The 13455-nt window shown below is 42.6% G+C and overlaps 1 protein-coding gene across 1 annotated transcript in view; it reads left to right on the forward strand.

The window, feature by feature from the left end:
• TGFBR3 (transforming growth factor beta receptor 3) overlaps window positions 1-13455 on the forward strand; it is a 124165-nt gene that overhangs the window by 87638 nt on the left and 23072 nt on the right. The window contains exons 9-12 of the mRNA XM_023509879.1: window positions 925-1065; window positions 1211-1369; window positions 6128-6424; window positions 9925-10045. Coding sequence (XP_023365647.1) covers window positions 925-1065; window positions 1211-1369; window positions 6128-6424; window positions 9925-10045 — 718 coding nt within the window. The remainder of the gene's footprint in view (window positions 1-924; window positions 1066-1210; window positions 1370-6127; window positions 6425-9924; window positions 10046-13455) is intronic.

The raw sequence follows: 13455 nt of genomic DNA on the forward strand, positions 1-13455 counted from the left end.
CCAACTCTGTCTCACTTTATCGCCCTCGGTAGGGTGCCATGGCATCACAGCTCACAGCAACCTCCAACTCCTGGGCTTAGGCGATTCTCTTGCCTTAGCCTCCCAAGTAGCTGGGACTACAGGCGCCCGCCAGAACACTCAGCTATTTTTTTGTTGCAGTTTGGCCATTGCCGGGTTCAAACCTGCCACCCTTGGGGCCAGTGCCCTACCCACTGAGCCACAGGTGCTGCCAAACTGAATATTTCTTAAAGGTTTTTTTTTGTTTTATTTTGTTCTGAGACAGAGTCTCACTCTGTTGCCCTGAGTAGAGTGCCGTAGCATCATCATAGCTCACTACAACCTTAAACTCTTGAGCTTAAGTGATCCTCTTACCTCAGCCTCCCAAGTAGCTGGGACTACAGGCGCCTACCATAAATCCAGCTAGTTTTTCTATTTTTAGTAGAGATGGAGCCCCCCTCTTACTCAGGCTGGTCTCAAACTCCTGAGCTCAAGCAATCTACCTGCCTTGGCCTCCTAGAGTGCTAGGATTACAGGCATCAGCCACCATGCTGGTCTTATTTCTAGAGTTTTTAATATAAAGACCCATAAGGAGAAACAACTCCTCTATTGACAAGCCCATTCAACTCCATTTGTGTCTAATATTTCCCATGATTTGAGATAATTTGTAATTATTCACCGTAGTTACGAAATACATCTGTACTTTCTGCAAGGGAAAAATACAAATTTTGGTTCAGACCTTAACTTGAATCTGTGCTGGACTTCTTTATTGCTTTGAGAGTGAAATCCTAAAAAGCTAGGAGTTTTTTTTAAACTTTGATTTTCAGTTTGCATTTGAATTAATACATGGCTGTTGGTGTGAGATGGGACCACATGCATGTGGTTTGGTGTTTTTATAACATTGTCCCTGCTTTCGTTGCCTTTTAGATTGTAATACAGATTCCTTCGCCTGGGGATAGTAGTGGTTGGCCAGATGGTTATGAAGATCTGGAGTCAGGTGATAATGGATTTCCAGGAGATATGGATGAAGGAGACGCTGCCTTATTCAGCCGACCGGAGATCGTGGTGGTATGTGCTTGTTGTCAGTGGGTAGTTCGGAGGGAATGTAGTCTATTTTGTTGGTTTTAGTTAAGGACAGTCAGAAAATAACATCAGATGTTAAAGGGCAGAGCCCATAGATGATTTGTTCTCATCATCTGTGTTCTTTTTCCAGTTTAATTGCAGCCTCAGGCAGGTGGGGAATCCCAGTAGCTTCCAGGACCAGCTCCACGGAAACATCACCTTCAACATGGAGCTGTACAACACTGACCTTTTCCTGGTGCCCTCCCAGGGGGTCTTCTCTGTGGCAGAGAATGGACCTGTTTATGTTGAGGTGAGACCAGAGTGTTAGCTTTGGGCTTTTAAATGAGTGCTGAGTTCTAATTCCCCCAGCAGTAGCTGAAGCACCCCAGGCAGACCTCCTCCCGCCCCTCCTCATGGACCTCAGCTAGCTGTGATGAGGGCTTGGCTCAGAGAACATTTCCAGGTTGATTTCTGATCAAAGGAGGACGTTTCAGAATTAGCACATGATACTAAATGGAGAGTATGCTTTGTCAATAATGTTTTTTTTAAAAATTGGCAGGAGTATAAATTCTACTAATCAAGCCCTGTCTTTGCCTAGTCCTTAGCATTTGTGAAATAGTAGTTCAGCGGTTGCAACGTCAGGGTTAACCACAGAATATTTCAAACCACCTCATGTGTTGTCTTTTAAATTGTACTCACTTTTAAGTGAAATGTTTCCCTGCTTCTCTAAATATTGTTTTTCCTAGATCATCATCAAATTTATAAATATTTGTATAAATTGATTAAAACCTTTTCTTAGATATAATAGTGATAATAACATGAGCATAGCATAAATATGAAATGACTACAAAATAATAGGTAGTGGTGGTAGTTATTTTATAATAAAATAACAGCTAACATTTACTGTAGACTTACATGCCAAACAGAATGGTAAGTATTGTCGAAATCCTATGAGGCAGCACTAATAATATCTCCATTTTGTGACTGAGAAAATCGAGGCACTGACTTGTCTTTCATAGTTACCAAATTTAGCAACAAAAAATGTAGATGAAATATGAAAAGATATAAATGGGAAAAGAAGAATGAAAAAAAACCTATGAAAAACAGATTTCAAGTAAGCCAGTGCTGTAGGCATTGGGATGCGGGGGAGGCTTAAAGTATTCAGGGTAAGATACACAAGAAAGATTGACCACTGATTAGCGTAAGCCAGCAAAGTTATGAAGGTCACGCAGCTGGTACCTAGGCGAGTTCAGATTCAGAGCTCTTACTCAGGCCTTCTGTCTCTAGCACTCATACTCTTCTCCACTGGATGCTACGATCATTTCTCCTTGAAGTGCTGTTTGAAAGGGGAGAAAACATAACCTCATACCAGTGCAAATGCCTAGCTTCACCGAGTGGATTCTAGGAAGATAGACCTCCTTGTGGCTCCAGGATATCTGTTGTTTCTTGTGCCCTGAGAACTACCTTTAGTGTTTCAAGTGGACACGTTGTCTGCTGGTCTTTAAGGGAAAGTCGTTATCTGATGAGCAGGTGTTTGGTACAGAGCTGCAAGCTGGTCATCTTCTTCACAGTGGGAAGGGTGAGAAGCTTAAGGGCTAAAAGTGGGGTTACTTCCGTATGTTAAAAGCAACTTCGGTGCACATATTTCACTATATCACTCTCAGTAGAATGCTGTGACATCACAGCTCACAGCAACCTCAAACTCCTGGGCTTAAGTGATTTTCTTGTCTTAGCTTCCCAAGCACCTGGGACCATAGGCGCCCGCCACAATGCCCAGCTATTTTCTGTTGCAGTTGTCATTGTTGGTTAGCTGGCCCGGGCTGGATTTAAACCTGGATTTCTCCACTGGAAAATATTCTGCTTCCTACGTGCTGTTCCTAATTGTAGGTCTCTCCTGCTCCAAGACTGCTGCTTTCCTCCTGATTTCCTGGCTGTCCAGTCCACACGTGAAGTGGATTTCAGGGGTGCTGCATAAGCGCAGCTTGTCCTTTTCCAAACATGTGCCTGGCTTTGATAATTCATAACTTTGCTGGCTTACGCTAATCAGTGGTCAATCTTTCTTGTGTATCTTATCCTGAATATTTTGAGTCTCCTCCTCTCCTAATGCCTGCAGTGCTGACTTACTTGAAATCTGTTTTTCATAGGGTTTTTTTTTTCATTCTTCTTTTCCCATTTATATCTTTTCATATTTCATCTCCATTTTTTGTCGCTAAATTTGGTAACTATGAAAAAGACATTGTCAAGTAATGAAAAAGAAATGGACTCAATCTTTTTGCTACCATTTTAAATATCAAGTACATTAAAGAGAGTTTGGGGAGAAGGAAAATGTTATAAATTACTCTATTTTAAAGATGTTTTAAACTATGATATATATATATATAAATATATAAGACAGAACCTGTAAATGTTTTGCTAATTAGGATAGCAGCAGTGCCAAATCTTTGTTTCTCAGTTTGGACTCCACTACTGATAGGAAAGTTTTTTTTTTTACTATAGTTAAATAAAACTTACATAAACAACTATAATAACTATAAACAACTGTTAATTACCCCCCAAATTTTAAGTCTAGAATAGTAGTACTAATAATAGGCAGCATTTGTTCACTGGCCACCGTGCTGTTTTCATGGAATTTAACCAATTCTTTTAATAACTGTGTCTCATAGGCACTCGTGTCCTCGTCCCGTAGGTGAGGACACCAAGTCTCAGGGCACACAACACACATTCAGTGAAGCACGTAATTCCACTGGACTTGTCTCACTCCAAAGCCTGTGACTCTTCTGGGTTTTTTTTTTTTTCTTCTTTTGAGACAGAGTCTCACTATATTGCCCTCAGTAGAGTGCTGTGGCATCACAGCTCACAGCAACCTCAAACTCTTGGGCTTAAACAATTCTCTTGCCTTAGCCTCCCAAGTAGCTGGGACTACAGGTGCCCGCCACAATGCCTGGCTATTCTTTTTGTTTGTTTGTTTTCTTTGCTTTTAGCAGGCCTTGGGCCAGGTTCAAACCTGCCAGCCCTGGTGTATATGGCCAGTGCCCTCGCCCTTGAGCTACAGGCACCAAGCCTAAAGCCTGTGACTCTTTTAATACTCATTCCCAGTCTAGAGTAAAAGATACTGTTGATGACATATTTCCCTTCCAATACAACTTTCTGGGATGCCCCAGACACCTGGCCTTACATACTTTGAGGTGAAAGAGCAGATGTGCAGCCATTCTGTTATGTATTTTTGTAATGTATATTCTGCATTCATTTTAAAGGGTACTTTTTAGTAATAGCGTATATGTAATTTGCTATCTTTCCAAAAGAGAATATCTTGTTCTTTAAGAAAAATATTGCAAAAATAATGAAGTGTCAGTATTTACAGAAGATCCCCCCAAGGTGATATTATCGGGATCCTCTTCATCCACAGCTTCCTGCTTCTCGTCATCTCACTGTTGAGCGTCCTGTAGTTGGTCACAGAGGGATCTTTTACCATAGTGCTGTGGAGTCAAAAAGTCCCGTGCGCTGTCAGGGATTTCCCCTGGGTATCTCAGCATGGAAAGTCTGTTTATATCTCCATGTCTTTTGAAGGATTCTGGGGCTATTGGCCTATGAGTAAGGACTAACTTTATTTCTAAAGTGTTTAAGTTTATTTTGATCCGAAGCTTAGTCAAGGACTGAGACATGGGGGGAGGGGCACTTTAACCCAGTGATCTGTGTGTCACCAAATGGAGAATCCAAGCTCGTCTGGGATTTTAGCTGAGTTCAGGATAGTTGAGGTTTGAATTCTATTTACATTTGGCTAAACACTGTTTCCTGTTTCTAAAGAAAAGAACCTTAACAAGATTTGGACATAGCCCATACTAATGTTTTGTAAGAGGGACATGTAAATGAGTCGGAAACATTTCCAGATTAGATTTCTTAAACTACCCCTGGGCTTAAAGAGTGAAGGGAAAGTACTTGGCAAGGCTGGTTTGGATGTGTGAGCAGTTGGGACACTTTGCCAGGCCTGTGATGGCCACCAGATTGCACCATCCCTGACGTCCAGTATCAGGGGCCAGCTCTGCCTTCTTGCTGATGAAGCAGGAGTTAAGATGAATTGGTGGCTTTACTTTAAGCCTGTCCAGGCTTACTCTGACTTGTTACAGTTTAGCTCAGTCTTCCTGGCATAGGTTAAATGGATCTTGCCTCTCTGTTCTCTATTTTTTTTGTTGTTTTGGTTTTATAGCTTTATTTGATGTACCTGACAATCACCAGTTCTTATCCACATTGACTGTTTATAGATTTTTGGAAGTGGCAACAGGTACATAGGTAACCAAAGTATAGAGCTTGTTTTGTGAATCTTCATTACGTTTTCTGGATAACCGTGCACAGATCAGTATGGGACGTTCCTTATGACTTTGGCCCAGACAGCTTTGTTGAGCCTGGTATCAGTGCGCACATCTGGAGTCCCATCTCTTTCAGGGTATATTTCTGGATCTCTTTGCGTGAGGGGCATGCTTCTTGGAGCCACTCCGTGGATGCTCTTCTGAATGTCGATGGTGTATTCTTGAGTCACCACCTCCCTGATGGCAGAATGGCCCTTCTTCTTGCCACCCTTCTTTGAGGGAGCCATTCTGCCAGGCCCAAGTTGAAACGTGTCCTCTATTTTTTGAGCAATTTTTAAAAAGAGTTTGGTTTTCACGTATTACACTATCATGGCATCAGGGGCTTTGCCTATTGGTGTTTTTTGTATTTTGGAAAATTCACTTCAGCTGTGTGGTATGCTTTTCCCTTTCGTCTCTCAGAGGAGATGGATGGGAGATCGAAGAGACACAGCTTGAGTTTGAATCTGCCAGACTAGCATCTGAACTAAATAATTCATTGTCATCATCCATAGCAAGTTTAAATGGCAAATCATCTCTTTAAATGTGTTACTTTTGTAATTAGAAAAAAGGCTATATACAGGGTGGCCATAATGCAGTTTAAAAATAGTGTGCTACTAAAAATTATGGTCGCCCTGTGCGTGTGTTATGAAAATAAAGCAACATCTCATCCAAAGGGCTTTGTGATGCTAACTCATTTCTGAATTCATCTTTCTGTTCTTTTGTAGGTCTCCGTTACTAAGGCTGACCAGGAACTGGGATTTGCTATCCAAACATGCTTTATCTCTCCGTATTCAAACCCTGATAGGATGTCTGATTATACCATCATTGAGAACATTTGTCCTAAAGATGAATCTGTGAAATTCTACAGTACCAAGAGAGTGCACTTCCCCATCCCGCAAGCCGAGATAGATAAGAAGCGATTCAGCTTTGTCTTCAAGCCCGTCTTCAACACCTCGCTGCTCTTTCTTCAGTGTGAGCTGACACTGTGTACCAAGAAGAAGGACCCCCAGAAGTTGCCTAAGGTCAGTGGGCCTTCATCCGTTAGGACTGTTAATTTGGCATTTTCAGATAAGGCAGTGATCTACTGGAGAAGCTTAATTCCAAGGTCTTCCAGGTTGAGGTTTTTGGTTGTAGAACTGCCCAATTGAAGTAATAAAGTCAGAGAGTTAGCAGTGAGTTTTATGAAGTCGTAGGGGATAAATCCTGACAGTATGATTTTTTTTTTTTTCTGTGCGTGCTTAGCATAATACCTTGCAAGTCATAAATCAAGACTGTTTTCCATTGAGGGAGAGGTCTGGCTTTATCTTTGCTTTTCAGATAGTGTGCAGTGCCAAAAGTACAAGTCGAAAGGACAAGTTCAGTGTGAGGATTAATTTTTCCAGGTCCCGCTGAGACTTGTAATTGTTTTTTGACCTTCTCTCTGTGAATTATAAGGTTGACTTGTCTCAGGAGGACCTCTAAGGGAAACTAACAAATATTTCAGTTTTTCTCAGCTTTACATCAGTTCATCGTGTTTGTCTTCTGTCCCACCCCGTGTTCCGTTGCCATAACAAAAATCAGAACCATTTGACCTTGGTGAAGGGTCTACTACAATACAAATTTGCAGGGTTATTATGACACCCCTTTAGGAAAAATATCTTCTGCTGTAGTTTTCTTTCTGTGATCTGCCATAATTATGCCTATTTTCATACATGCTTTTATTCTGTAGTATCTTACACAGTGGCAACTGACTTCTAATCCTTTCATAGTTACGTGTCAATCAATGCCTAAAAGGCTAAGAATCAAGCTGTGTTATTAATGGTGTATGTTTGGGAATTCTCTTGTTTAATACACAGGTTGTTGTAGGTGCAGAGGGTAGGAGAAAAAATTATCCTTGTTGGATGGATTACGATTGATCTGAATCCTTTGCATCATTATATTCCCTGGGCATCCATTTCTCTGATGATGCCAAAAGGAATCTTGTTTACTTATGCAAATACAGCTCACAGTCATTAGGGAGCACTTCTGAGGGGTTTAGACTATATTCATTAGCTTATTTCTGGAAACACTGATGCCTTAGCCACGTGGGCATTCACCTTGCAGTGTCTATCAAGGTTGCAGCTTAGAGGCCGGTGGTAGAGTCTCATAGGGAACTTAATGCTTCGCTCTGGAACTCTGCTGCTTCCTGTAGGCAGAGTGTATCTTTTAGAGGTTGGAAGCCTAGGAAGGGAGGCCTGGAAGTTACTAGGGATCTTTGCTGGTGGCTTTGGCTGTTCCAAACCTGACCTGGAATAGCCCACAAAGTAGCCTACTGCTTCACAATGTAGTAATCTGTGAAAATTAATCCTAACATTTCCTTCCAGAACACTCCTAAGGAGAATTCTAAATCCCAGGGGATGACATGATAGGATACGTATGATCCTAAACCTCAAGTCACCCTTTACTCCCGAGGTAGGATATGATGGAAAGAGCCTAGGACCGAGGAGGAAGGCCTGTTGCTTACCAATGGGACTTTAAGTCCCTGGACCCCTCAGAACCTATATTTTCTCATCTATAAAATGAAATAGACTACCTGGCCTCCCTGCTGGGTAGAGGAGCAAAGGAGACAGGAAATACAACAACTTTCCACCAGGGCCTCAGCAGAGGCTAGGAGGAGCTGTTACCCACTGCCTTCCTGTTTGCTCCTTACACGTACCATTTCCATATTTCTAGTCACTTCTGAGCGCTTCCTATGAAACAGGGCAGCCCAAGCATTTTGTAGGAAGAGTTCTCCAAGATGGTTTGGTCCAACCCCGCTCTTTGCTGATGAAATGGAGGTTCAAAGAGTGAAGTATCTCACCCCGGGTCACCCACTGAGTTAGACACAGAACCCTAGACTCTTCCTCAACTAAAGAACTATTAGGAAAATAAAAGTAAAGTAAAATGTAAATCTTCTCAATAATCATGCCTCGCCACAGAAAATCCCTTGTTTCCTTCTACAATAGGGCTATTGTGAAGGCTTTCTTTCGGGGGTAGGAGGGCGAGTGGGTGCCTGTCTTCCCCTATTTGTCTAACTTGCCTGCCTCTCAGAGCAGCCCTGATGATAAAGATGAAAGCTTTCACTCTTTTGTGACTTGAAGAGATGGAACTTAACTAGCTGTTTGGGATGCCCACTCTAAACTTTGTAAGTGATGTATTTCTTCTTACAACAAGAGTGAATGGGTGTCCTTTATGTTAGAATTTCTCCTATTGGCTGGGCGCCTGTGGCTCAACTGGCTAAGGCGCTGGCCACGTACACCCAAGGTGGCAGGTTCGAATCCAGCCTGGGCCCACCAAACAACAATGACGGCTGCAACCAAAAAATAGCTGGGCGTTGTGGCGGGCGCCTATGGTCCCAGCTACTTGGGAGGCTGAGGCAGGAGACTTGCTTGAGCCCAGGAGTTGGAGGTTGCTGTGAGCTGAGATGCCACGGCACCCTACCCAGGGGGACAGCTTGAGGCTCCTGTCTCAAAAAAAAAAAAAAAGAATTTCTCCTATTGATGACCATAGACAAAAAACAAAAACAAAAAAACCCCAAAGTTATTTTGAAAGAGAAGGTGCTGGAGTATAATCACACATTCTCAAAACAGAGACAGTGGGCCAGGGCATACTTGTTAATAAGTTTGAGGCCTTAAAATAGCCAGAAGCAGCTGATCCTGTAATGTCTACACGTGGGCATAGGTCCCTAGGACCTGGACTTGGGAACATAGATGACTCTGGAAAGTTTCCTTTTGTAAGAGCCTATGCCAGGATTAAAAACTCAACAACATGATTTATCTTCTTGGACAGTATATATAAAATCTGTCACGTTCATAATGCATTACAGTCCCTGAGTTGTGATGGTTCAACTTAGGATTTTTAAAATTTATAACCATGCGACAGTGATACATATTCAATAGAAACTTCGAGTACCCATGCATCCTTTCTGTCTTGCCCTTTTACTACAGTATTCAACGAAGTACATAAGACTTTCAACACTTTTATCATAAAATAGACTTTGTGTTAGATGATTTGTTCAACTGTAGGCTCATTTAAATGTCTGAGCTCATTTAAGGCAGTCTAGCTAAGCTATGATTTTTCTGTAGATGTATTAAATGCATTTTCAACTTATGATATTTTGGACTTACAGTGGGTTGTTAGGCTCTATAACCCATCATAAGTTGAAGAGTGCCTATATGGGAAGTGTCCACGATCACCGTTTATAGGAAGGCAGCTTGGGCTAACATTAGACACGTAATTTCTTTATTTTTCAAACTAACACTAAAACTTCTAGTTATGTTGTGGGGAAGGGCTGGGGAAAAGGACAATATTTATGTGCCATCCAATGATATTTGCATCTCCAAGTGCAGCTGTGAATACACTGGGCCTGCCACAGTATTGCCCAGAATATTTGGGGTTCTTTGAAAAGCACCCAAATCTGTTTTCCTGTGATGAACAGCTGTGAGCTATCTGATAAAAGGCCACGGACAGCTGTGCAGGCCCTCCTGAGTGACCCCAGACTCTGCTTTGCTCATCCTCCCTGCAGTGTGTGCCTCCCGATGAAGCCTGCACCTCTCTGGATGCCTCGATGATCTGGGCAATGATGCAGAATAAGAAGACATTCACCAAGCCCCTTGCTGTGATCCACCATGAAGGAGAACCTAGAGGTACGTTCTGGGGCGGGGGGGCTAAGGGCTGCTCATTTAGAAGATCTAGTACTGTAAGTCAAAATCTAGTTTTGTACACAAGATAATTTAAGGGCCAATTAGTATCTTTAGAAGAGGATTTTTTTTTTTTTTTTTAACCTAAAGAAGTCTTCTTTCACTGGTTCTCTGCCATGGTGGCTGAGCTGTGACACATTTGCAAATGATTTTCCTCTTGTGAAAAATCAGATCAAAGTGGCACTGGTGGCTCAAGGAGTAGGGCGCCAGCCCCATATACCAGACGTGGAGGGTTCAAACCCGGTCCCAGCAAAAAAAAAAAAGACAGAGATCAGATCAAGGTCAAAGCTGCCCCTGTCATATGTTAATCTCCCTATACTCACATATAATTTCTTGAATCTGCAAAAAAGAATTACAGCATCCTGGGGATTGCAGACAACCCACAGCCCACCCATCTTTGTGTAATAGTTATGCTGACTATAAGCTATTATATTGCTTTGTTAGAATTGCACATGCCTTTGAGAGAAGGTATCATGTATGTGAGCATTATTCATCTTAGGTGCCATAGCAAAAAGAAGACGGAGAACCACTGCCAGATGCATTTTATAATTCAATTTTCAGAATTTTGCATAATCACGTCTGTTGTTTGAAGCAAAGGGTGCCTCTTCCTACATGTGCAGGCACATTCAACAAACCACGTCTTCTAGGAGAAAAAGAAAGATGTGCCCTAAGAAATGTGACATCAGTGCTCTGGGGACAGGCAGAACAGAGCTAGACCTGGCATGGGCCAGGCCAACCAAACCCACAGAGCAGCAGAGCTGGGCCCTACAGGGGATGTTGGGAATGGATAGCAGGCCTGTGGACTGTGTGGAGAGCATCCACCAGGGACCCACATCACAGTTACCAGGGCATGAGCAAGCGAGGACACACTGCGCAGCTGTCAGCATCTAGAATGGAACTAAATGTCACAAGGAATGTCTAGGCAAGTGCCATTGTCACTGTCTAGAGACATTGCTATCTGAGAGTGTCAAACTGAGAGAGAAGGCTGGTGAGTGAAAGTGGGTTCCAAGCCTGCACGGTTAGATATTTTAGAAGGGCTGCAGCTGCAGGCTGCTGCTCACCACCCTAGGGGCAGAAAGGAACCCAGGCACTGGTGGCCTTAGCAGAAGCCACGAGCTGCCTGGCTCTAGTTGCTGGGCATTAGCTGGGACACTTGCTGGGTGGTGCTGATACCAGATCTAGGGTTTGAAGCAGCCTTGGGCTGGCATTTCTGATCTGAGTATTGTTGGTTGGGATTTGGTGAGACGAGACTGGGCAGCAGGGGTGACCCTGGATCAGGCAGAAACTCCCAGAGCAGAGGCATAAGGGTGCTGTCCTGTTTCTTATTTGGTTGAGTGACCTTTATGAAAATAGCAGTGCCATTCCAATTGTCGTATCTGGTGGTGGAATTTGCCCGCTTCCCAGCAACCTGCTCCCTTCAGAAAGGCAGGAGAGTGTAAGGGGAGGGCTCTGGCTTGGAGCCAGGAGTCAGAAGTGGCCCTGCTCTTAGTTTTCTCTGCCAGCTCGCTGCTGGACCCGGGAGAACCCCCCCCCCCATCTCTTTGGGTTTCATTTTCTTTCTCTGGAAAGAAAGGGGTTTGGCCCACATGACTGCCAGAGGCCCTTTCAACTGTAATACTGAATTTGCTGTTTGAAGAAGCAAAATAATCTTTAATTCATTTCCTGGCCATCTTAAAGTTGGTGTGAAATGTACACGTTAGATGTTTATTGGTTTCTCAGCAACGACGTTTTTGTTGTTGTTTGTTTTACTTTTATTGGTTGGTTTGCAACCATTTGAAAGTTGTAACAGTCATAGTCCTTGTTTAAAAGGATTGCCCAAATAGTTCCTTTTTATGGGTTACAGGGGAAAGAAATAAGAATAAATTGTGTTACAGAGTAATCACAACTGGGCAACAGCTGGCTCTGTTTTGTACTGTGAGAGTCGTTTAACAATAGCGGCAGCTACCTCGGACTCCATCTGTTACTCTTACCTATTTTGAGAGGTAATTCTGCTGGTAATTGAAGGCAGCAATTTGCTTTTTCCCATGCCAGACAATAATTAGGCCTTAATATTACAGCTGTATAACTTCCAGCAATTCATTCATTCTTTTTTTGAGTCTGGTGGTATTTTTCTAAGTAATTTCTCTTGTAAATTAGGTAATTACTTTTATTTAAACTTCGTGTGTAATTATATTGAAAGTTTAATGTTTTCTTGCATAAAAGTTCAAGAGGAAAGTTTTACCAAATATCAAAACAATTTTATGAGATTTGCTAATTGAGACTAGATTTTAGGAGAGAAGCATGTGGGCGAGGGAAGTTTATTACTCAGGTTTGTTAAACAAAATGAGGAGCTTAAACTGCAAGCCAGCTTCCCAGGGGCTGTGTGCAAACCGGCTTTCTACCTTTGCTCTGAATCTCTCCGTAGGTTTTCTGGCCGGTCCTCAGCTCTGGGTGTGACTCCTCTTACCTTTTATGTTTGTTTTCCTTTGACTCTGAAATAGTTTCTCCTCGGCGCAGAGCACTGGAGTCTGCCCTCTCTCTGCCTCACGGTGAATTGGGAGAGTCATTTACAAAGGGAATGTGGCTGTTTACCTAATAATTGGCTTATATGAATAACAACAGGGTCTCACATGTTCTGCCTGCTGGACAGCTTTGAGTCTGTTTTTTGTAGTATCTCTGGGAATAGGCACATCACTAACTATGGGATTAACTTTTGGGGTAAAAATTTCCCAACCAGTGGGCTGCTTCACTGACCTTCTATACACAGGTACTCTTTGAAGGCCATGCCCAAACCCCAGTTCTCCCTGGTCATTCAACTCATCTTATTTTCAATAATTGTGTCTTCTGGGGCAGCAGATAAAGCCTCTGGCTGGCAAGTCACAGGCAGGCAGAGAGCTGCTCTGTGGCCACTGCTGCCAGCAGCACCGACAGACTTCCTTCTGTGGACAGGAAAAGTACATCATGACTCAATCAATCACTCTGGGCTCCTCCTCTGGGCCACAGTTTTTAATGGAACTTTCACTGGGTTAGCATCCTTCTTCTACTTAAACTTTGACAATAGATGATGGTGTTGGAGATGCAGATGAGGATCTAACATTTATTAAGCATTTACTTTGTACAAAGCTCTGTGCAAAATGCTTTATGTGAATTATCACATTTTATTTGACATATAAATGATAGATCTGGGGTTCAAGGCCAGGCATTTTGATTCCAGAGCCTGTCCTCTAAATCCTATGCCTTATCCCAGATGGAGGTTAATTCTAGTTTTTATACCTACAAGCAACATAGGCAACTCTCTCTTCACACCCCTCTTCCTACCCTACTTTCCCTTCTTCATACCATATCTCATTGACATTCAAAGTTAACACCCAAATATA

This window comes from Otolemur garnettii, unplaced genomic scaffold, assembly GCF_000181295.1.
Source record: "Otolemur garnettii isolate 467f Iridium unplaced genomic scaffold, OtoGar3 scaffold00010, whole genome shotgun sequence".
Classification (NCBI taxonomy): domain Eukaryota; kingdom Metazoa; phylum Chordata; class Mammalia; order Primates; family Galagidae; genus Otolemur; species Otolemur garnettii.